Here is a 23,740-nt window from a genome sequence, read left to right on the forward strand (position 1 = left end):
TTCTATTCTTATACTCCGTTTCCAAAAGAACAGGATTATAATTTCTTGTGATCCCTCGACATACATATTTATATGCCATTTTATTATTTCAATGATATTTTTATGATATAAAATGGATTATGAATGCAAAAGGCTTAACATTTTCAAAGGATATTTCCTGAAGTCCATCCCGATTCCCGAAAAAAATACCCAATTTTCCGAGTCTCCTCACTACTGTAAATAATTACCGATACAAAGATCTTTCATCTATCGACAACTGAACGCAATTTAGAGTCATTACGCTCTGATTTGGAGTTTCAGAATGAGGATTTGCGCTTGCGTATGGTATTTAGATAGGTAACTTTGAATAGAATTCCCTCTAAAAAATATCCAACATGATATGTAAGTTTGCTACAATAATTGCATGTATACATAAATTTTGAAAGTCATTGAATTATTTCTCAAAGGGCAAATCATCTTAGAGCTCACAAAGACCCGTCTTCTAACGGTATTACTTAGTAGGCCTATGTATATATTGTAGTTGTTATATAACAAACCAAGGTCTGTACCTGCTTTAATATATGACGGGTCTTGCATTTGGATGCAAAGTACTCGGATACGGTTTAAGATCCGAGCCCAAACTTTGACGGATCATAAAAAGATATGTAATTTGCTACTTATATTTCGCCTCTCAAAGAAAGTATGCATTTTATGCCTGTTGTACCCCTGGGGCATCCTCAGGATTATATATATATTTATTCATTTTATTTTTATTTTTTAAACTGAAAATTCAATTTATTTTATTATAATGGTGATGCATTTTTTGATTGGTCAACCTAGAAATTCATATCAGGTTTTACTCCTTAAAGAATGGTTTTCTTTCTGAAGGGCAAAAATCGGGGGAAATTGTGAATTAGGGTTGCTAGACGTCCCAAATGTGCTCTTTCGAAACATTCAAGGCATTACAACGAAAGAATTTCTGTTAAATTCAATATTTACTTTAATAACAAAAATACTTGTTTAAGGCTCACTTTGAAGATAACAAGTAGCATCGTCGACCTTTAGAAGGACGATGGCTATTGGCACACGATGCAGTTTTAACTCTTTTTAATTATAAGAAGAAATTAAATAGGTATAGAGTTGAAGAAGAACTTACAAGAAATGTATCCAACCATACTTTAGTTCATTTATACTCCAATAACTTTTCAAACTCACACAACAATGATAGTGAAGAAGGTGTCTTTACGGATCAACTATGTGATCACTCTACTTATGATGAATTAACGGTTAAAGAGTAGTTTCCGTCATTGTAATACAAAGATATTAACAAAATCCCTCGTAATCATATATAAAATATAAACATTATTATGTATGAACAAAGTTGTCTCTGAAAAGAATACACAACTTGAAGCAACTCTAGTATTGTTTTTTTTTCTTTATTTTTATTAATAATATATTATATAATTTTTATTTAAAAATATAACCAAATTAAAGAACAGTAACAGGAATAAACATGATAAACATCAATTAATGAATTAACATCTTATTTAAATAATAATAAGGAAATACGTTATCAACTATATTGAAATGAAATATAATTTTTAATTTATCAAAAACTGGATTTAGTAATGATAAATTCAATAATTGTTAGTCACTGAATATGTCTTTATCATTAAGAGCATACAGAAATATTTATCTAGGAGTATAATCGGACATATGGTTTCCAAACTAATGAATACACATCTCACCACTGAGAATAAATTTCAACGTATTTGTGGAATGATAGCAAAAAAGATTTTATCAAATTTATATCGATGTAAATAACTTATTACTATAAAAATAAATTGAGAAATAGTTGAGTACAATGCGGTATTTTAAAAATCAATTGATGATTCCTTCGGAATGTTATGAAACGTAGACTGAGTTTGATGATTTTAGTCAATTAATAAAAAATCCTTTTGTTTTTTATCTATATTGAAAAGTTCATTTAAATGTAGGTGCTTCACTTTTTCTTCTAATTACGCATATCCTTCAACAAAGTTATTCGATGGACCATATCTATGAAGTACAGTCTTTATTCAGTATTAGGAATGAAGTTAATTCATATGCTGTTAGAAAAATGTATTTAAGTATGATAAGGAAACGAGTCATTGATGGACTCGGTTGACGAAGAGTATAAATTGACTATGCTACATTTTGACAAAGATTCATCGAATTTAATTTAAATTTTTTTTAATGACCTTCATGCGTCTTTTTTTTTAAAAAAGAACTTCAACTATTGAGCAAATACTTTTAAAATGAGCTCTTTTCTAGAAAAGGTCACTCTTTTTCAAAAAAGAAAAGGTCATTCCTGACCCTATTTTTTTCAAATTTTGATTCCCTGTTCCCTATGACGTTTTTTATCGCATCTTTGAACATTATTCAAGTCTAATTATCTGTCTCAAAGAGGATAGATGTGGTTTCAGGTCCTACAATTTGAATAATCGGCCCAGCTGCACAAGCAGCTGGGCCGATGGGAGAAAGATATAAGGAAGAACATAGGCCAGAACTACTGTGTTGTTGTTGCGTCTTGACGAGGGAGAGACACAAGCTTATTTATAATAGGAGAGATCCAGGATGACCTTGCTCGTCCCTGGGAGAAATAACATTCACCCTTGTTGAGGTTTTAAGGACCCGAGCACCCTGCTCGTCCCTGGGAGAAATAACATTCACCCTTGTTGAGGTTTTAAGGACCCGAGCACCCTGTTCGTCCCTGGGAGACATCTTGCTTGATGTACCCTCATCCAACTCGGGATGATCCAGAAGAGAGACCGTTCCACATCCATTAACCAATGATGTGAACGGGAGAGTAGGAACAGTAGAGAACCAAAATTGCGTAGGAATAAATCCATTTTAAATTATGTGGTCCTTGACCCAGACACACATTTCACTTCTTGAAAGTGACCAAGATTCTCTTCCTTCCTCCACGAGGCCCAAACTGAGGCACAGTCCATATTGCTCCGCCTTCCGCAGACGAACGAGCGTTCTCCCCATCGACGAAAAAGGGCTACCCAACTCCAACAGGGCTAGCTTCACCGATGATCCCACAGCAGGGAGGTCACGTGATCCTGATCCCATCCTCGTCGCCAATGTTGCGCCTTGACGAGGGAGAGGCACAAGCTTATTTATAATAGGAGAGATCCAGGATGACCGAGAGAAATGAGGTGAAGGAATGACGTGGAGGAATAAGGCTACACAGTGTTTATAGGATCAGGTGTCTTCTAACTATACTCTAATATATATGTACAAAAGACGATACTATTTATAACACGTAAAACACAGTACTTATAATACATAGACGAATATACAAGAAGATAAAAACATGTAAGGAAATATTAAATACATAACAGTTGTCGATCCTCAACTTTACTCTGATTCCAACTGCTATATTTCTGCAACAAATCCTTAGGGTTACTAACTGTCTTTTATAAGCAGGTGCAAATTTTGAATCAGGTTTCGTATTTATCAATGATAGCTTCCATGTAGTAGAAAGAAAGATTACTCTTCAGAAATTAGATAATAATGACAACAGCTTAGGAAAAGAAAAAACACACTTCAGTTGGTTTCCTCCAAAAAAAAAAGCTGCGAGCTAAAAATACGCATCCGATTTTCATTACTATACAGAGATATCCCCCAACCAAGACTTACACTTATAACCCAGGAAGACATCCCAGTGTTATTTTCTGTTTTTCATCAGCACACACAATCGTGATTCCTTTCTACTTAATTGCTTTCCCTTCAAAAATCAGAGAATAATTATAAAAGCCTTAGGAAATAAACGGTTATTATAAAACAATCTTTTGGAAGAGAGCATTTTAACGTTCATGACGTTTCATTAAATTAACTCTGAGCATCTATGAGGAAGGAAATTAATACAAATCCCGCTCCGAATCAGAAAAAGATATAGAGCTCTACCGAGCAGTCCATGGAAATCTAAACACTTTGAATTGTAAACTTCAAAAAGATATAATTTAATAAATAAGTATAGAATTTCAACAACTTTAATATGAGTCATAGCTCCCTTAATCATTAATGTAACTGCCCTTAGTGCCAATGATAACTTTCAGGCGACGGAAGAAGGACTGGCGCCCGCTGAGGAGGTAGTCCTCTGTCATGACGTCCTACTGCTAGCTGGCAGTTGAATTGAGAGCCTTGGGGTTTGGATGATGGACACAGCAAGCCTTCCCCTCGACATGCACTCAAAAGATGTTGTTGAGGGGGTTAGCATCAGGTGTATAGGGGACCCATATAGTGAAAAAATACTTCAAAAGAACCCAAAAGAGTCTTGCAACGGAGGAGGTGATTTATTTCATTGCTGGTCTCAAAAATGGTCTCTCCAATCTCAAAAAGCTCTTTCCACCCACTGTTTTGAATGATCTCCGAACAGTCTGGTGTGAACGCCCAAGATCTTTTGCAGGAGCAATCATTGACTTGAGTGGATTGGCCTGGGCTATTTTCTTTAACACCTCAGGGTACAGTTTGGCTATTTTTATTGAGCTTAACTTTCTCTCAAACGTTTAGGACTTGCTGACGGCGTAGACGGTGGTTCTGGGTATACCAAACTGCTTGGAGTGTGCGTCTGGAAATTCGTCAATCACGTTCAAGTGTCATTTTCTCGACTTGTACATAAACTAAAGAGCTCAACTTTGTTTTTAGTTTAACTAATTGTTGTTGCTTTAATATATAGAAATATGAATTAATTTCAATCCCTCAACCTTTATTAATTAACTCAGTAATTACTGATTTGTCAATCCTCACGCCCATTCCAACAAATCTCACTCCACATCCAGCAAAGATATAGTCTGACATTATTCCTTTTTCGATCCACACTCTGAGTCCAACAAAGAAATACTCTCGTCTTTCATGCACTATTGATTATTTTATATTCATTGTTCTCTCTTCAAGAAAATAAAAACACTATTCAGATTCCCAACAACATTTTTTTTTTTTACAACATCTATTTATACATATTTCTTGCCCAATTCTCTCAGTTGGATCTCCTGCTGTTTTCTGTATTAGATTCAACCCTATAAATGGTTTTCTAATAGGGTTATTCAGGTCATATTGTAGGGGTTTTAATTTTTCATATAGGGAGAACTTGATTCCATTTAAAACGTTTTTTCTTTGCTCACCCGTGGACAAAGAAGATATGTACATATTTCAAAACAAAGGGTTCGACGTCTTTCTTGTTCCAAACAAAGGGATTTGTTTGATTAACATCAATAGGGGAAAAACATGGTTACTGGCAAAAAATTTAGTTCATAGACCAAATTCTTGTTTACAAATGCTGTTGTAATGTATTGAACAAAGTAAAGGGGTTTTCTTTTGTCTCTTTGTCCAAATTTGGTCAAATAACACCAAAATCTTTTTAAAAAAACACCAGTAATGATGTTTTTAATTTTCTCAAAGCACGAGTTAAAGTGTATATCCATAGAAAAAACTCATTATTACTTGTACCACTGAATGAAGGAGTTTTTATACAAATACCTGGTGCGTCAACATAAAAACAATCTCGAACAAATATTAAGAAACCCCAAATTTTATTTTAAGAGAGATTGTGATTGTGTCTTGTATGTGTGCCCAGACCGTTGAACCTAGGAGGATGAAATTTTGCACGGATCCCTCTATTGAACCTGGTAAGCCTAAGGCATGTTGTCGATTTTGGGAGGGGTGATTTTAAGGAGCTTATGCTATAGCCAAAACTGTTTTTTGAAGCTCAAGGAGACTAGATAGAGGGGTTGAAATCTAAAAGTGATTGGTGTGTCAAAAAAAAACTATGCTTATAACTTCCGTTTCTAAATTTATTCCAAATCAAAACAGTTATGGTCAATTAAAGAAATTGGTGAAAATTGGTTTGTCATTTCTTTTCAGGGTTGAAAAAAATGAACTTCCTATTTAAAAATTCGAAATGTAAATCAAATAAAGTTTGTAGGAATTAGTCTGGACTGAAATATCTGTTATTATCAAAATATATTTTTTTTTTTCCCTCATTTTTTCATCAAATGTTAAAATTGTTTTTTTTTTTTTTTTCTAAAAGACTACTACAAAACGATACATTTTGGAGAAATAATTTAGGGCTCACTAAGTACAATATAATATTTTCAATTTCCAAAACATTTTATAACATAATTTCTTCATTTTTTTCAAAAATGAAGAAATTATTGAGGGTTATTTTTTCCCCAACATTATTCTTTGTACCTTTTTTGTATTTGCAAGTACGAAAAAAACATTGGTAGCTTGATGTTTCTCTTTACACTTTCAATAAATGTTATGTACTACTTTTTTTGCAAAATTAGTGCAAAAAAGTTATACCAACATATTTTTTTATATTCATAATAATACAACTAAGGTTACAAGAGGCAATAATAACAGAGTTGTTTTTTTTTTTTTGTGTGTGGGGGGGGGGGCTTGTTGCTATGATGATACCTTTTAGATTACCTTACTTAATCGGATTGATATAGTGGGAAGAATCCAAGAGACTTAGAATTATCAGGATCTTTTTCGACAACTACGAATATTTTTTTTATTTTCCCAATTAATTTGACAGGGGCATTTGTAGGATTTTATTTTGGAGGCCTTGGTTTTTTTTTTTTTTTTCAAAACGAACTTTAAAATTATTTTTTCTTACTTTTATCACCTTTTTTTCTCAAAAAATCCTTTTTTTTTCTAAATAACCTTTTGTTTTATGGAAAACAAATCCTCAAATTCATTTTGGGGGCCTATTTTTTCGCCATAAAAGTGTTTTTTTTTTTTAATTTTAAATTTATCCACTTGGGGACTCCTCTGTTTGACCATTTTCACCACCGAGCAACGCCGGCTAATCCTTTGTTAGTACTTAATATATTCATACATCTCAATATTCCAAAGGCATTTTTAAGTTATCTATAGGCTTTGTATTCAAATTATTGGGATGAGTTATGATTATACCCAATTATTTTACCTATAACTTAAAACCATTGTTTGATTTATGAGACTCATATTGAGTCCGATATAGCCCTTCAGTCATCAAATCTAACAATTTTTCATTCATGAATTGCAATGATTATTTTTGAGTACTTTAAATACAATTTGCAGCCACCGCAGAGATATATAAGAATAATTTGTTGATAGAAGTTGACGATCCAGCTTTGCTATTGTACGGGTAATAGACTTCTTCAAGGCCTCCACAGAGGAATGATACTTGGCATATGCCTTATACTCCTCCTTCCACCAGAATCGCATGGCTTCAGGTCCAGTAAATTATCCCAAGTAGTCAAAAATATTGGTATTTGAGAGAACATTGGCTGTATTCCTATTTTTATTATATCTGAATTTGACTGTATTGTATTTTTAACTCACTTTTTTTTGTCAACTTGAAGAGTGATTTATATATATATTCATGTACAGAGTTCAAGTTGGTGTCCTTATGTAGATTTAATAAAGATGCTTCATATAGCACAATATACAGTTCAAAAAAATCATAGACGGAGATTTACACTCTACCAAGTGCCCATCCCTGAGGAGTGAACTTAATTTTTTACTACATACAAAATATCATTGATGTTTACGAAACAGGTTGAACGTTTGCGTGTCCAAATTCTCATGGAGTGTAACCCTGAGGATTTGTGGGGGAAATGTAAAAGTTGGACTCAGAGTAGAGGTGATTGGAGTAATTTTTCCCTATGTCCATGTTAATTTCCTTCTCTCCCCTTGTCAGAGCTGACTGTAACTGATCTCCTCAAAAACATTCTTCAAATTAGGAAGGTTACAATGTTGATTTTTGGTTTCGTTTTTTTTTAACATCCGCATTACAAGACACAATTTTCATCATTGGCCAAAAAATCCCCTACCGCCTTCTTCTCGCCCTCTACAAAAATACCATTCCTAGAAATGTTGTATTATTGTCAAAAATTTTTACTCATTAGTTGTGAACACAAAAAAAAAAAGAATTAAAAAACTATTCAGGAAACTGAGGAGTAGTGATGACAATTAGTTATTTAATGTAGTTATCATTACGTCAAGTTTATAAGACATGACTCATCGATACATTTTTCTATCACATTAATAGCATCAGTATTATTTTATCTAAAAATGATGTAACTAATTATTGAAACATTAAAAGTATGATGGAAGGAAATAAATCTATTTGATTGAGAGATCAAACTAGAAATATGAGTTAATATTTGAGTGTGTAATCCAACTAATACCGTTTCCTAGGCAGCAAATAATCTCGTTAGCAATAGGTTTTCCACATAAGAAACCTAACCATAAAACAAATCAACGTCTTCTTCAAAGAACTCCTTCGATTAAGGCTGTGTAAGCAAACAGTTCTAACTAAGGGATAAAATAAATTCCGTGGCGGTTGACCACGGTGTCATACATAAAGTACATGATTATTTTTTCAGATAATTTTCACCCCTCCCCCCGCTTATTTCTCGGTTCACTGTAAAAGGATGTTGTTAAAAAGGTTGCGGAATATATCGTTGGTTAATGTATTTGCTTAGTGAAATTGTGCTGGATATGATGATGTTGATCATCGTGGATCAACATCATCATTGTTCTTTAGTCTGGGAAATATTTCAGAACTGCATGATAAGTTGAATCAAATTGTTAAATGGTTGTGCCCCGTTCAGGTTCAGCAATTCTATTGGTCACGATTCTTTAATTATAATGGTTTCGGACTCGATTCAGCTTTATCGGTCTTTGGTCTTGGTTCTTTTTTATGCAGCTTCAGTTTGGTAACATGCACTTAAAACAAGGGGGCTAGAAAATTTCGGGCCCAGGAAATGATATTAGATACAAAGCTCCGCAGCTACGTAGAGTGGGTAGTGACCTAAGTTCCAGTAGGATCCCTGAAAACTAAGTTTGCTTAATACAATGCTTTTCAATGTGGGGACCGTGAGGGAGGTTAGGGGGTCGCAGAAAGATACAGAATTGAGGATTACTTTCAGTCTACACGTACATAGTACATATGTATAATAACATATGTTTTGTATAAGTGTAAGGGGGCCTTGGCATAGCTTGGTTCTACAACTCATGGCTTAAGAAATATTATACTTTCACATTATAGGACCCCGACAAGCTTAGTGGCAGACCTGGATCCATAATCTACCCCACTCCTTCCCTCCTCTTTTATTTACACTATCTGGTGACCAAACTGACTAACTTATTTTTTTTATAATATATTAATTGTATTTTTCTTGATATATTCTTTATAAGAAAAAAAATACAAGAGCCGAGACCAATAAGTAATATATTCTGGTCTCGGTAGGATTTTGTCAGATCCATTTCTAGCGGCTCAAAAACGAGGAGTGCTAGACCGAAAAGGGCACATCATTGGAAATACCCATGACGTATCAAACAAGATGAGGGAATCGTCAATGGACAATAAAATACAAAGAGTATTTTTACGTTAGCTAGGTAGCAGCGTATGAATGGTCTTTAAATCACAAGATTCCTACTTGACAACCCAATTTTACACAACTTATTATTATAAACCAATCATTTGGTTCAAAGAATTCCAGAAGCACAGAATAATCCCATCGAGGAAGTGTGAAGTATGAAGCTATCTTGTGTCCTATTCATTATTAATCACTTGTTGTTTTCTTTTCTTTTGTTATATTTAAATATACTTTTTTTTATGAAAATGACACAACATTGGGTTGAATAATAGTTTCGTAGCTTCATAGTTTTCAAGTGAGCCGATGACGTATTATCTGCATCCATTAGTAAAGTAGTTAACGAACCACAATCGAAAACGTCAAGGCCTTTAAGACGATTTTTTATTAAATTCACCATAAAAAGGAGCATAAGATTAACAAACTTGGATAAAATTATTTTTTCCTTATTATTTCACTTTTGATTTGGAAAAATAAAGGTAATTTCATTTACAATATTTTATTAAAAGCGGTTGAAAAAATAAAATCAAGTCTACATTTTCCAAGAAATGATCCTAATTTGTAAGAGTAAATATGTCGTTTAAGATAACTTTAATAACTGAGTAATCCGAACATTCTATATTTTATCATTGCATGTATTGAACATTCAAGTATCATAGATTCAAAGAAATAATAATTGATAAAATGACTTCAATAATTGTTTAACATTAACCTACCTGATAAATTTATTATATAATGAGGGAAGATAAAGATGCTGTTTTGTGAAATTTATTAGTTAGTTATTCATCAAGTTAAATTAATTCAAGACGTCTGATTGCAGTTTATTTTTCAAAGCAAGAGAAATCTCATACTAAGGTATTATTAACTCAATGTATGTGTATTTACTTTGTCAGCTGTTTTTAATCATTCTCTTGATTATTGCATTATTTATAATTAGTATACTATAGTCCTTCGATGGAGCCGTCATGGAAATTAACAACGGCTTTACTCTGTCTCTACGGGTTTCTCAAGGAACTACGTCCTTCAGAGCCGTATCTCACCGAATATTTGATTGATCCCCGTTATCCAAATATTACTCTCCAAGAGGTTATTATTACTTCTATATATACTAATACATTTTAATAAATAGTTTTTGTATTCTACAATTTTCTAGGCATATAAAAATGTCTACCCTGTCTGGACCTACTCCTATTTATCTGTTCTCGTACTTGTATTTCTTGTGACGGATTTTTTCCGATATCGAGTTATAATCATCATTGAAGGCTTAGCATATGTAGGAACCTGGCTCCTTCTTTTGTACGCTAAAGGAGTGGTATGGATGCAAGTCATGCAGTTTGCCTATGGTATTGCAAGCTCTACGGAAGTTGCGTACTTTACATATATTTATGCTCAAGTCGATTCTTCTCATTATCAAATCGTTACCTCCTTTACAAGAGTGGCCCTACTTGTAGGCAGATTTTGTAGTGGTATTCTGGGACAGTTTCTTGTATTTATGGAGTTCACAACATATCGAGAGCTTAATTATATTTCCTTGATATCTGTGTCCCTATCAACTCTTGTGAGTTTCTGTCTTCCTAAGGTCCAAACGTCTATCTACTTTCATCGGACATCCACCATTGACAAAGACGTAAAAGAACCTATAAATTGGAAAATGGCATTAAAACATTTCAAAGGAGATGTCGTAGCTGCATTTGGGAATCCGTAAGCAAAAAGGATCCTTGTTACTGAATATTTATTCTACATATTTTTTCCCCCTACGATAGATACATTTTAAAGTGGTCTATTTGGTGGTCCATTGGAATGGCTGGTAATTTTCAAGTGGGGAATTATATTCAACCTCTCTGGGAAACTATTGCTCCAGATGAGAGTAAGGAGATATATAATGGAGGAGTTGAGGCTTTTACAACATTCTTGGGTGCATTATTTGCGTTTTTGTTGGGCTATGTGAGGCTTGATTGGTCAGTTTATGGGGAGTATGTTATACTCTTCTGTTCAATGTTGAATGGCTTCATACTTATAATGATGGGACAAACTAATCATATTTGGATAGCTTATGCTGGATATTGTGCATTCCGATCATTATATCAAATGATGATCACAATTGCTTCCTTTGAAGTTGCCAGGAACATCAATAAAGATAGTTATGGACTCGTTTTTGGAATTAATACTTTTTTTGCACTGTTATGGCAAACCATCTTGACGATAGTCGTTGTTGATGATGTTGGGTTTACTCTACCACTAAGACAACAAGTAATACATAGATATAAGTCAGTGTTCATTTTGTCTTGTTTTGTTACATTTCGGTCTGTCTTCGTCGTAGGCAGAATTTGAAATTTATACCAGGGAGGGGGATTTGTATTTATATCCATACTTAGTACATACATAAAGTATATAAGTTCATATATCTCCGCATATAGTATTCGTCAGATTAAATTTGTGTTTATTTTTAGAAAAAATTAGAAGAATTTTATGCCTGACGAAACATACAATTTTTTCTTTTTCGTTTTGTCAAGTAATCGCCATGCACAAGATATTCTTTAAGAATTAGGTGTCCTTTAGTCATAACTGAACAAATTAACACTGACACACATAGTAAGGCAATGTATTATAATATCTATTGTATATTTCATTTAGTTTTATGTATATGGTGGATTTTGGATGTTTTGTGGAATAGCCTTCAGAATTTCTTCCTTTATTGCCTACCTGAGATCATGTAGAAATACTCAAGAACCAGAGTGACATTAACAAACATTCAAATTATGATGACTTCGGAATCTTCCGGGAAGTTATTAGTTAAGATATTATAACATATGTAATCAGGAAGAATTGTGAAATTAATACACAAAAAAAAAATTAATTGTAGTAAATAGTTAGGCCAATTTATATTTGATCTTTTACTTTTGTATTTAATACAAAATAATTTTGTAAGCCAGTAGTGGTATTATGAATATAGAGTTTAAAAATACATTTATATCTACAAAATATAACCTTTTTATTTGTCAGACCTGTGACAAAGAGTAAATAACAATCAATAATTTTATTGTTTTAAAGTTTTAACTAAAAATGTGTTGAGATTATTAAGTTATGTTAACTTATCAATATTCAATGACCCAAAATACGATGTTAAATGATGTAATCAGCCCCTCTAAAAACGTATTGATTACACAGGGGAAGAATTAGAAGGCCAAAAATTGCAATCAATGAAATATAGCCAAGAATTTAATTCATTTATGAGCGCAAAAATCCAAAACGGATCTCAGTTTTTCTCTGGGTTGTCAGGTTTCAGAAATATTTTAGATTATAGTAACTCGAGACTATTATCGTTCAGATACATCTTTCCTCATTAGAACAATCACTAAATCGAAGTAGGATAAATACAACTGAGTAGAAAGACCAATTTTTATGATTACAAAAGTGTTTTTATTTATTCTGATTCCTCATCTGAACTCTCTTTAATAGTTCGTATTATTAAAAAATATTCATTCAGTTATTTAAAAAAAGACCTATTAAAAAAATATGCATCTCCAAATACATACTTAAGTTCGATTTGGTATATTTTGAGTGATCCCATTTTTGAGGGGGGTGAAGTAGCAAATAGACTACATTTTCTTAATATTGTTTACGATGTCAATGTCCTCGAAATGACATCATACATCTCTGTGAGAGTTATTCCCCCACAAGAAGTGCAGAGATCTAGATACGAACGTCTCTTTCTAAGCTCATTTTTACCGTAAGTTGAAAGAGGTAAAAGGAGTGTCCGAATTTCCGTGCAACACCTGGCAGAATCAAGTAATCGTACAAATAGTCCAGGATATGTTAGAATTCGAGGCCGTAATGTCTATTGAATGCAATGCCATTGACTTTCCCAATTAGCCTTTGATGGCCCACATGATCCTACTATGTTATTATTTACTCACTTAACACACAGTATTGAAGTCCAAGGTAGGATCCTGGATGAATTAAGAACAAGAATATTAACTATTAATTAAAATCTAAAAACATATTTTAGTCAATATATCCGTCCTCAGAATTGATGGTGATCAAGAGGCGGTGGTGGAAGCTGCTGCGGATTCTGTGGATGTAAGTAGGTCTCATGGAAGCCCAGATCTTGTTGACAGAGATCTTCAGGGCGCGGGTGCTGTTGTGGGATATACTGAAGGGCTTAGACTCCATCTACACCTAGATGGAATAGTCTAGGGGCTTGAGAACTGGACTCTACAGTGGCAAGAAGTTCATTTCGGGCTGGAGCCACTCTTGGGGTTTCTTTGCTGTACGGGCAGATACTCCATCTTGTTGGAACACCAGGTAAAATTTCTAAGGATACATTGCATCCTGGGTAAGGTTAATAGAAATTAAAGGTTATACCATAAAATTTATACGACTAATGTCTGACTTTTACCACTTTTTTAATATTGAGATCATAGTAGATGTGTAGTTGTTTGTTTTGTCAAAATCTGTCTGTCTTGCCCAGCAGTCAGTACAATACATACGATTGAAAATTCTAGCAAGTCCGATTACCTAAGGGTCAATACTTGTATTTCTGTTAAACTTGATCCAGGGGAGAACTTGGGTGTCCAGAACTTTGATTACTCATAACCCTTTGCCTGTATTCCAAAGGGAACCACATGGGATTAATGGCCTTCCACTTGGATGTAACCAGGCCTAATATCATAGGGTGTTTGGCGGTGGAGATATACCAGTGCTCCTTTTCTACTTCATCCACTGTCAATACTTGATAATTCTACTTGTTGAAAACAGGGTCAATAGTAAAGCTCTTCTCATCAGAAAAGACTTTTCTCTATTGTTCTATCAACAGAGGCCGCAGAATGCGCCGCAAATACTTTCGATCTGCCTTTTTTAGAGCCCAAAACACCGCTGATGGATACTTTTTCATCTTCCTGGCCATATTAAGAATTGAGAAACTCATTTTTTTGTCTTGAAGATCGGACACGGATGGTATTCTGCCTGCTCTTGGAGAATGTTTGAGGTCCTCCCGACCTTCCATACCATGGATACATTCTAAATCGTCTTCCTTGAGGCCCCAGTCTGCTCCCAGAATACTGCACGTGTGGAGTGTTGCGATCTCAATCATCTTCTCGTACTGTGTGCTCATGTTGGTGACCAGGACAATGGTTTTATCAGCAATCGACACCTAATAATGTGTTCTACAACATTGTTTAATGGAAAATTATAACAAAATGACTCTTTACCTCTCAAAATTTGCAGAATATGGATGAGTAAATAATAACTGTTGGCCCAGTAAATACATTTTTTGTAAATTCATTCCTTGTATTCTTATTAGTAGAAATCTAATTCCCAATAAATTAATTCCCTGTAAAAATGTATCCCCATACATTTCCCTCTCCTTTTGAAAAGGGATATTTTGTGACGTCATACGGTTTTTCGAAAGGAGTTAGTGGTTTTATGTGGAGTTGTAAGGGAAAGGGAACGAGGGGTGTACTTAATGCGCAACTAGATTATAATTGTGCCATGGGAAAAGGAGATTATAAATGTTGATTGATGAGAAGGAGGGGGAGTATTGATGGACGGATGGTTCATTGAAATCTGACCACTTCCTAAATCAATAATTAAGAAAGGTTGAGTGATTGAAATTAATTCACATTTTGATACATTGAAACATAAATAATAAGTAACAAAACAAGACAAATTCGAGCTCTCTATCTTACGTACAAGTTAAGAAAATAACACGTGAACGTGATCGATGAATTTTAATTCGCACACCCGAGGAAAGCCTACAAGCAGTTTGGCGTATCCAGGAGTAATATCCCGCCATCAACAAGTCCAAAAACATTAGAGAAGAAGAAGGGATCTATCAGAAAGACCAAACTGGACCCGGAGGAGTTAAGTAAAACAGCCCAGGCCAATCCCCTCAACTCCATGAGGGCCCAGATAAGAAATCTCGGGGTATCACACAAGACTGTTTATAGTTCTATAAAAATAAAAGGCGGTGGAAGGAGACTTGTAAAGGCGAAAAGGGACCTTTAGACAACTGAAATGAAAGCAACACGTCACACTTGTTAATGTGTCTTTTTACACTTCAGGGTCCCTACTGCCGTCGACTACACCTTTAATGTGAATGGTCGAGGGAAAGCTTGCAGTATCTCAAAGCCCTCAAAGCCACTGTCAGCCAGCTCTGGGACACCATGATAGAGGGCTATATCTGTAGCAGTTGACAAGTCTTCTACTAATGCCTGGAAGCCATCATTGCCGTTAAGGGCGTCTCCATTAATTATTGAGAAAGCAAATAGTATGACATCACAAAATATCCCACTTCAAAATGGAATAACGTTATTGGCCATTATTTTTATCCAACATACATGTCTGGGAATTAATTTTGCTCGGAGTTATATGACAAATAAATTTACTAGAATGTTAATACAAGTCACGCTATTTCATGACTCTCATGTCAAATTTTCCTGATCCCCACTTCCAGTTTTGATTTCCGAGGGCTTCTGCCCCATTCCCACTGCTCCTTGACAAGGTAGCCTCTGTTCTTGGACATCTTGAGCTGACCATAAATCTCAACGGTATTTATTTCTGCCCGTAGAAGAGTAGAGATCTTGATCTGAATGTATTTTCCTATTTTCATTTGTACCATGAGAGCAACGTCCGAAGCAAGAAAACCAACATACGCTTAGCAGTTTCTTTCTGGTTGATTTAAAGAAATAGACCAAATATTCTTGGACACAGTAGACTTTGAGACACACATGTCATGCTCTACCATTGACTTCTGCATATTTGCTTGAATGACCTACTTAATGCCTATCAATGCTTCTTGATGAGGCATAAGTTGTTTCCAAATACATCGAGTTGGCCCTAAATCTTTGTGGGAGTTATCGCCGCCAACAAAAATCCCGAGAGCTTGATCCGAAGGACTCTTTCTGAGCACATTTTCAAATTAAGAGTGTCGTGCAATGGAGAAAAACATAAAAAAAAACCTCAGGACTTTTGGACGCAACTTCAAACTTTGCTCACTCAACCTCGGTTTAACAAGAAAGTCTTATTTCTCAAGCAACACCCGGTACTCAACATAAAAACCAACCCCCAAACGGATATTATATGATTAAAGAAAACTTCAAAAGTTCAAAATAAAAAACAGAAAAAGATAGAAACGCTCCTGTGTATAATTTTAAAAAGGAAGGAAAACTCTGGAAATAAGGGAGAGGGGGGAGGAGACAATGTTTAGAGTTTTATACTAAAATAATCTTGTTAAAAGATATAATAATATATATAAAACGTAGTAAGAGGAAAGGGGAGAAAAAAAAGAATGAAAAATAGGGAGGGAGAAGAAGCTATTTGGCAATAATCTAACTTTAGACTAGTAGTATATTATGTTCTTATACACACAAAAAAAAAGTTGTTAAAAAAAGGGAAAAAATTCGGAAAAAATCGATGACGTTGGATATTTTCCTATCACAGAAAAAAAAAAGAGAGAGGTTATTGGGAAAAAAAACAAAAAAAAAACCGGTGCTTTCTTCTGCTGGTTTTTTTTTTTTTTTTTTCATCTTTTATCAAGAGGATCACAGAATAAGGGGAAAGAAGAAGAAAAAAGATCTAAAATTACAAAAAAAAAAAAAAAAAAAAAGAATTCCCTCTTGCCATAATTTCATTTTATATATTTTATACTCAATTTTCAGTTTTTCTAATATTATATATATATATCTGGCCTGTCAACACAAATGGAAGCTAAATTGATTATTTTTAAAATTAAGATTTGTATTCTTCCAAAAATATTTGTCCATTTATATCAAAAAATTATTCTAAAGTAAATTGCTTCGATTTTTGTACCATTTTTTGGAAATTTTTGACATGACCCTCACCGTTTCTAATAATTTTTAGTCATAAAACAACAAAAAAAAACTTGTGCAAAATTTTAGACTTGTGAAGGGTCGAGGGCCCATATGGTAGTCCCTCAATGTTTTCATTATTATTTTTTTTTTTTTGCATTAAAATACTTTGATGAATAAAAGCTTTAAATTATATTCTTATGTGAAAAAAGTACTATGCAAACATTATTGCCAAATATAAAAAATGCCCCCTCACCCAGCCAAGCTTCAAAATTGATTTCGCCAACTTTTTCTAAGAACTTTAACCTACTTATATTATATATGTGTGCAAAATATATATATATAGAAGTAGATCTCAAGGGGGATCACCTTCATTTCCTATAACTCGAAAAGGTCATAATCGCTATGAAATATTTTCAAATGGCCAAAAAAATAGTAATAGTAAATCCTGTTGGTTTATTTAAAAAAAATAAATAGAATTTTTCGTTAAATTTCCTTTCTATCCCCTCTAACTTTGAAATATTCATAATCTTGCCGTACAAGGGTCGTTTGAAAAGTCCGTTCAATGTCCTAAAGTTGATTGTACTGGCGCGTATTATGGTTATGTTTAGTAAATAGCATCTTTTTGTAGAACACACACCAATCGGTCCCTTTCTTTCCTTTTGGCATTCGTTTGAATCGAGAAAGAGGACTGATTTTTACAAAATTAAACAAAAGTAACTTTGTGTGCTGATTAAACATTACTTTATGAAAGGCCAAACGTCTCAAAAGACAAAAAGAAGCTTGATAAATGTTATAAGTATAGTTGATAATATTGTAGAGAAAAACGCGTGCGAGGAGACAGGGGGGAGAAAGACACATGGTATCATTGTTTAAAATACTGATGTGATTATCACTGATAATCACATCAGTATTTATCAGTTGCCTGCTTTATTATGATTTTTGAGGGTGTAACGAAAGTATTTATTAGCAAAATGTTTAATAAAGATATAATACATATAATTGACTTAGACGATTTTTATCCGTTACAGTAGATTTGGAAACGTCACACTCCATGAAATAGTAATTTATTGTGAACCATATTCTCAGAAAAATAACTAATAAAACGACAAAATAAGAGTATTTCGAAATATATTTGAAGTTCCAAATTTAAAATAGAAGGCTTAAATTAAATATAATCTACATACTAAAAAATAAACCATCATACATTTAAGTTAAATATACAAAATTAAACAATTAGAATCATATAACTAATAATAACAATAAATTATAAATACAGAATATTGAAATAATAGATTGATCCAAATAATATCTTCTTGTTCTAACATCGGAATTCAGTTCAATATGTCATAACTTGAGGTTGCAAAATACAAGCCAGACGTGGAGTTTAATCAAAAGATCATCACCTTTTTTCCTTATGTGCAAGTTGCATATACAATTGTGCACAGGATAGATATATTTCTACCGATGAGATTTAAAAAATTATTAATAATAAAGTAAATCATATAATAATGTTAGATTTCAATCCATATCTTCTTCCAATCTTAGTAAGAACAGCTTTTAGAATCCCACTTTCATTTATTTCATATTTATCTAAAAAAAAAAAAGTTAATCCATGCAGTCAAATTTAACTGATAAGACAATTCAGGCAACCATTCTTGACTTATTGTAGTTTTCTAACATGACATCGTAAAGATTTAGAGCAAAAGCTAATTATGTAGTAATGTCCGGCGATATTACTCCTTATTAAGAGCATCAAAAAAGATTTTTTTCTCCGCTATTTATGCTTATATAACAATATATATACACAATTGGTAATTATAATGCTACACCCAATGCAACTACCCCCGTTGTTGTGACCATTTAAGCAGTTGTTTTTGCCTTTTATGAGTTTTCTGAACACCATTTCTTGAAGCCTATCAACCATAGCTAAGCCTTAAGTAATCACCCTTACTCATGACTATAGTTGATAATATTGTAGAGAAAAACGCGTGCAAGGAGGAGGGGGAAAAAGACATATGGTATCATTGTTTAAAATACTGATGTGATTATCATCTGCCTGCTTTATTATGATTTTTGAGGGTATAACGAATGTATTTATTAGCAAAATGTTTAATGAAGATATACTACGTATAATTGACTTCGACGTTTTTTATCCGTTACAGTAGATTTGAAAACGTCACACTCCATGAAATTGTAATTCATTATGAACCTTATTCTCAGAATAATATCTAATGAAACGACAAAGTAGAGTATTTGAAAATATATTTGAAGCTCAAAGTTTAAAAAAGAAGGCTTTAATTAAATATAATCTACATACTAAAAAATAAACCATTAAACATTTAAGTTAAATATACAAAATTAAACAATTAAAATCATATAACTATTAATAATAATAAATTATAAATACAGAATATTGAAATAATAGATTGATCCAGATAACTTTTTCTTGTTTTAACATCGGAATTCAGTTAAATATGTCATAACTTTAGGTTGCAATACACAAGCGAGACGTGGAGTTTAATCAAAAAGATAATCACCCCTCTTCTTCATGTGGAAGTTGCTATATACAATTGTGCACAGGATAGATATATCTCTACCGATGAGATCTAACTAATTATTAATAATAAAGTAAATGTCAAAATCATAAAATTAGACAATAAATATATTAATAAAAAATGTTAGAAATAAATTCATCGTAAAGATTTAGAGCAAAAGCTAATTATGTAGTAATGTCCGGCGATATTACTCCCTATTAAGAGCATCAAAAAGATTTTCCCCGTTATTTAGGTATGCTTATATAACAACATACTATTATCATGAAGGATATACACAATTGTTAATTATAATGCAACACCCAATGTTGTTGTGACCATTTAAACAGTTGTTTTTGCCTTTTGAGTTTTCTGAACACCATTTCTTGGAACCCATCAACCATAGCTAAGCCTTTAGTGATAAAAAAGTAATATTTATTGACTATGTAATATTGGAAAACCTAATTATCAAACCCAAGTCTTAAAGCGAAGTAAGTAGTCTCAGACAAACTAGTTGCAAACCATCCAAAGCTACTACCCCCGTTGTTGTGACCATTTAAGCAGTTGTTTTTGCCCTTTACTGAGTTGTGTATCATAATTCTTGATATGTTTAGCTAAAATAGAATCATATTTTATGGTTAGATTTAAAAAAAAATTGAATACTTACTGTGAGATAGTACAAAATTCAGAGTTCCATTTCAATATTCGTAAATACTTTTTACTGATAACTTGATCATCATTTGGTGTGGATGACTCAAAACATTTTTATATGTATTTCTATATATGACATCAGTACCAACATCCTCCATTAATTTAATGATGGTTCCTCGGGAAGGGATATGTTTACCCTTGTATTTCTCCATAAATTTTTTGAACGTAGATGATTAGCAATGGATAAGGTTATATTACATGCAATAAGCATCGTTGTGAGATCAAAGTTAAAGTCTGACTTGATGTATTCATCGTCAAATTGATTTTATAGATGAATATCCATACTCTTGCTATGAGATGAGAATAATGAGTGGCGTGTAATTCTAGATAGGGGACTAAAGGCACATTTATATCGACAAATCCGACAAACCATCTGTTTCTCATCCGGTAAGTATTTTCCAAATTCCTGGGCCTCCATTTTCATAAATCCAGACAGAAGGCGACGTCATTTTGGGGATTTTATTCAGTTCTCTATCGACTATCACCATCTCATATTATATTAATATTGAATAATAAAGGCGGGAATGATAACGTTCATGATTGATAAAAGAAGATGTATATTATTTAATCAATGATGCCATAAGTAATTCTTCTTTTCTCCTCGCACGCTTTTCTATTCTTACCAAAATTATCACCCTTAGTTATAAGGACTCTGCACCTTGGATTAGAACAGTTTATAAGTGGTTTCAAAATTTTCGAAGTGGGCCTATGGGCGCAAGTAATTTTGAACGTTCTAGACGCCCTGTTGAGTTTATTACTCATTGATAAAATCCATGATATAGTGATGAAAGACTGAAGGTGTGTGAGATTGCTAGTGCTGTGAGTATCTCAAATTGGAACCCTATATCCATTAATTTGGCAACCATAACTGCTGAGGTCTTAGCTGGTGCATTGTCGATACGGATTATGACTTTTTATGGGCCTATCGTGGACGTTTTTTGTCGTTTTCAAACGGTCCAATGAATCATAATAGTGACCTGTAATAGTTTTACGATGAGGATTATTCCTTGCGAATCCAAAAGACAGTTGCCATAATCTTTCCGGCCGATTCCTTCATTCAAACAAATGCCAAACTGAAATAAATAGACCCATCTGGGTGAAAGTTGGTGTGTGTTCTTACAAGAGATGCTACTAACTAAATATAACTTCGATACGTACCATTAGTGCCATCTTCCGGACTTTGCACGGACTTTTACAACGACCTTCGTATAAGGATCAATTGCTCGACCACTTTGAGGTTTAATAGTTTTGACTAAGTACTATTTCAGCAGTGGATATAAAACACTAATATCTTACTAACGTAGTACTATGTTTTATTTTTTAGATCTGAAAATTATCTTGGATTGCAGATATTAGCAGTTAATACGAATTTACTTATACTGTCCATTGGATCCGATTCCAAAGCCCGTCCTATTTCTAGCTGTATGCTTATATGAAATATAAAAATTAAATGAAGTTTCATTAAATGGCCGCAAGTTGCACTTAAAGACGTAAAAACCCATCATCCCCATAAAAGAGTAAGTAATTTTATGGTCTAAAGGCCCCCATATCGGGTACAATATAAGTCTCTTAAATCATATAAAGGTTCACAACGATACTTTAGATTATTGGGTATTTTAGTTCATCCCAGGAATTTGTAGAGTAAGGCAATGATTGACTCAAATATGCCAATGAAACCTTGAACTGTATGCATATAATATTTTTGAAGTAAAAATATGTATTTGGAATTTTATGTTTAAGCTTGTTTTTATGATGAAAACCCACAAATACTACATATATTATAAGGGTGAATCATTGAAGCTGGAATTTTTCTATATCACAGAAGGGGATAGAACTTTGATATAAGACTCAATAGAAGCCATTTTTTTAAATCTTCTTTCCGGGGGGTAATACGTCATATGTAGTTATATATTTTATTTTCAAATTCATTTTTGTAGTTTTGACAGAATATTTTTTAATATATAGTTGAGAAGGAAGTAAACACAAATACGTGACAAATCCAACTCCATATATTCGAAGAACATAGACAAGATTACTCCGATGTATATCCTTAGTTCAAATCTGAGGCCAACGAGTCCCAATTAATCCGTAGTGTCTTTCATAAGCATACGTAAATGTTCAATCCGACTCCTTGACTATTTACTATTCAGTATTATTAATTTGTATTTATCAAGGATGAAACCGATCCAGTGTGGAGCATTGGTGCAATATTCCACTCCAATTTGCAAAGTGTCCAAATTTTGTGAAGTTCATAGAACTTCACACTTGAAAAGTGATTTACTCTCATATTGTTATGTATTTAATATGTCCTTTCTGGTTTTTATCTTCTTATATAAGTACTGTGTTTTACGTGTTATAAATAGTATCGTCTTATGTAAATATATCAGAGTATAGTTAGAATACACATGAACATATAAACAGTGTAACATTATTCCTCCACGTGAATTCTTCTCCTCCTGTCTCCTGGTCATCCTGGATCTCTCCACCTTATAAATAAGTTTGCGTCTCTCCCTCGTCAAGACGCAACACATATCTCCCTTACCAAGTCAATGGACTCTCGAAGTAAATAAATGTTATTATCCAAGATCCATTAAGCATTTGAGGATAAGGATATATTTATTAAATTAGAAAAAACAACAGAATCGACGGCGATCCATGACTGCAGTGGTGGTTGATCCTTAATATTTTTTTGTGTCATCCTCATCTTATTAATTTGGATATTGTATCATGATTAAATGTGTTGCTTCAATAGGTATAAGCAACTTTTTTTCCTCCGATTTCAGTGACAAAATAGTAAAGGTCTTCATTACCACCGGAGCAGGTTATTACATTAAATTAAATATTAATGGTATAGGTGAAAAAAAGGATGCAATCTAATAAGAAAAATATATTTTGAAGAATTATCCACTTTTATCAGAAATTATGTTTATTCAACAAAATTTGAATCCAATCCAGGTAAACATTCAAGTATAAAATGAAAGGTTGCCGCTACACACAAGTGTATCATCTATCGTTGAAAATCTTTCCCAAGATATTTATCTTGAAGCTTTCAAAACTATATGTTAGGAGGGAATAGAAAAAGACAAGAGATGCATTAAATTGAGAGACTGGCCAACTGAAACCATTAATCACGATAGCAAGTTTTTAATTTAAAAAAAAACACTCCTTTTGTTAACTTTGATTACGAAGGGTTTTCAGTGGCATGACAGACATGAATATACCAAAAAAAAAAGTCCCGTTTGACGGAGGTTCACATCAAGAATATGATAATCCAATCAAACATAGAGATTTA

At 33.2% G+C, this 23,740-nt stretch overlaps 1 protein-coding gene and 1 long non-coding RNA gene across 5 annotated transcripts; one reads left to right on the forward strand and one right to left on the reverse strand.

Annotated features, from left to right (window-relative positions):
• The first annotated feature begins 10,107 nt into the window (after positions 1-10,107).
• Positions 10,108-12,377, forward strand: LOC121126240 (thiamine transporter 1). 4 transcript variants are annotated; one of them, XM_071891685.1, is made up of 5 exons: positions 10,108-10,249; positions 10,316-10,481; positions 10,549-11,096; positions 11,159-11,645; positions 12,030-12,377. In XM_071891685.1, the coding sequence occupies exons 2-5, from the start codon at positions 10,350-10,352 to the stop codon at positions 12,132-12,134; spliced, it is 1,272 nt and encodes a 423-aa protein (XP_071747786.1). In that variant the 5' UTR covers positions 10,108-10,249; positions 10,316-10,349; the 3' UTR covers positions 12,135-12,377. The 4 variants fall into 4 exon arrangements, with proteins under 4 accessions (XP_071747786.1, XP_040577497.1, XP_040577499.1 ...); XM_040721563.2 differs by having other exon boundaries at positions 10,118-10,250; positions 10,333-10,481; XM_040721565.2 differs by having other exon boundaries at positions 10,137-10,250; positions 10,343-10,481.
• Positions 12,378-20,101: 7,724 nt separating this feature from the next.
• On the reverse strand, positions 20,102-21,089 carry LOC139906572 (uncharacterized). Its single transcript, XR_011782201.1, has 3 exons — positions 20,405-21,089; positions 20,212-20,351; positions 20,102-20,149 (listed from the first exon to the last, which is right to left on the reverse strand). It is a non-coding gene; the product is annotated as an uncharacterized lncRNA (long non-coding RNA).
• Positions 21,090-23,740: the final 2,651 nt, after the last annotated feature.

This window comes from Lepeophtheirus salmonis, chromosome 11, assembly GCF_016086655.4.
Source record: "Lepeophtheirus salmonis chromosome 11, UVic_Lsal_1.4, whole genome shotgun sequence".
Lineage (NCBI taxonomy): Eukaryota > Metazoa > Arthropoda > Copepoda > Siphonostomatoida > Caligidae > Lepeophtheirus > Lepeophtheirus salmonis.

Excerpts from the sequence above, each read along its gene's own strand:
- LOC121126240 (XM_071891685.1), top strand. The coding sequence starts at position 10,350 with ATGGAGCCGTCATGGAAATTAACAACGGCTTTACTCTGTCTCTACGGG. Across the intron at positions 10,482-10,548 it reads CAAATATTACTCTCCAAGAG|GCATATAAAAATGTCTACCC; the intron begins GTTATTATTACT and ends ACAATTTTCTAG. Across the intron at positions 11,646-12,029 it reads CTCTACCACTAAGACAACAA|TTTTATGTATATGGTGGATT; the intron begins GTAATACATAGA and ends TATTTCATTTAG.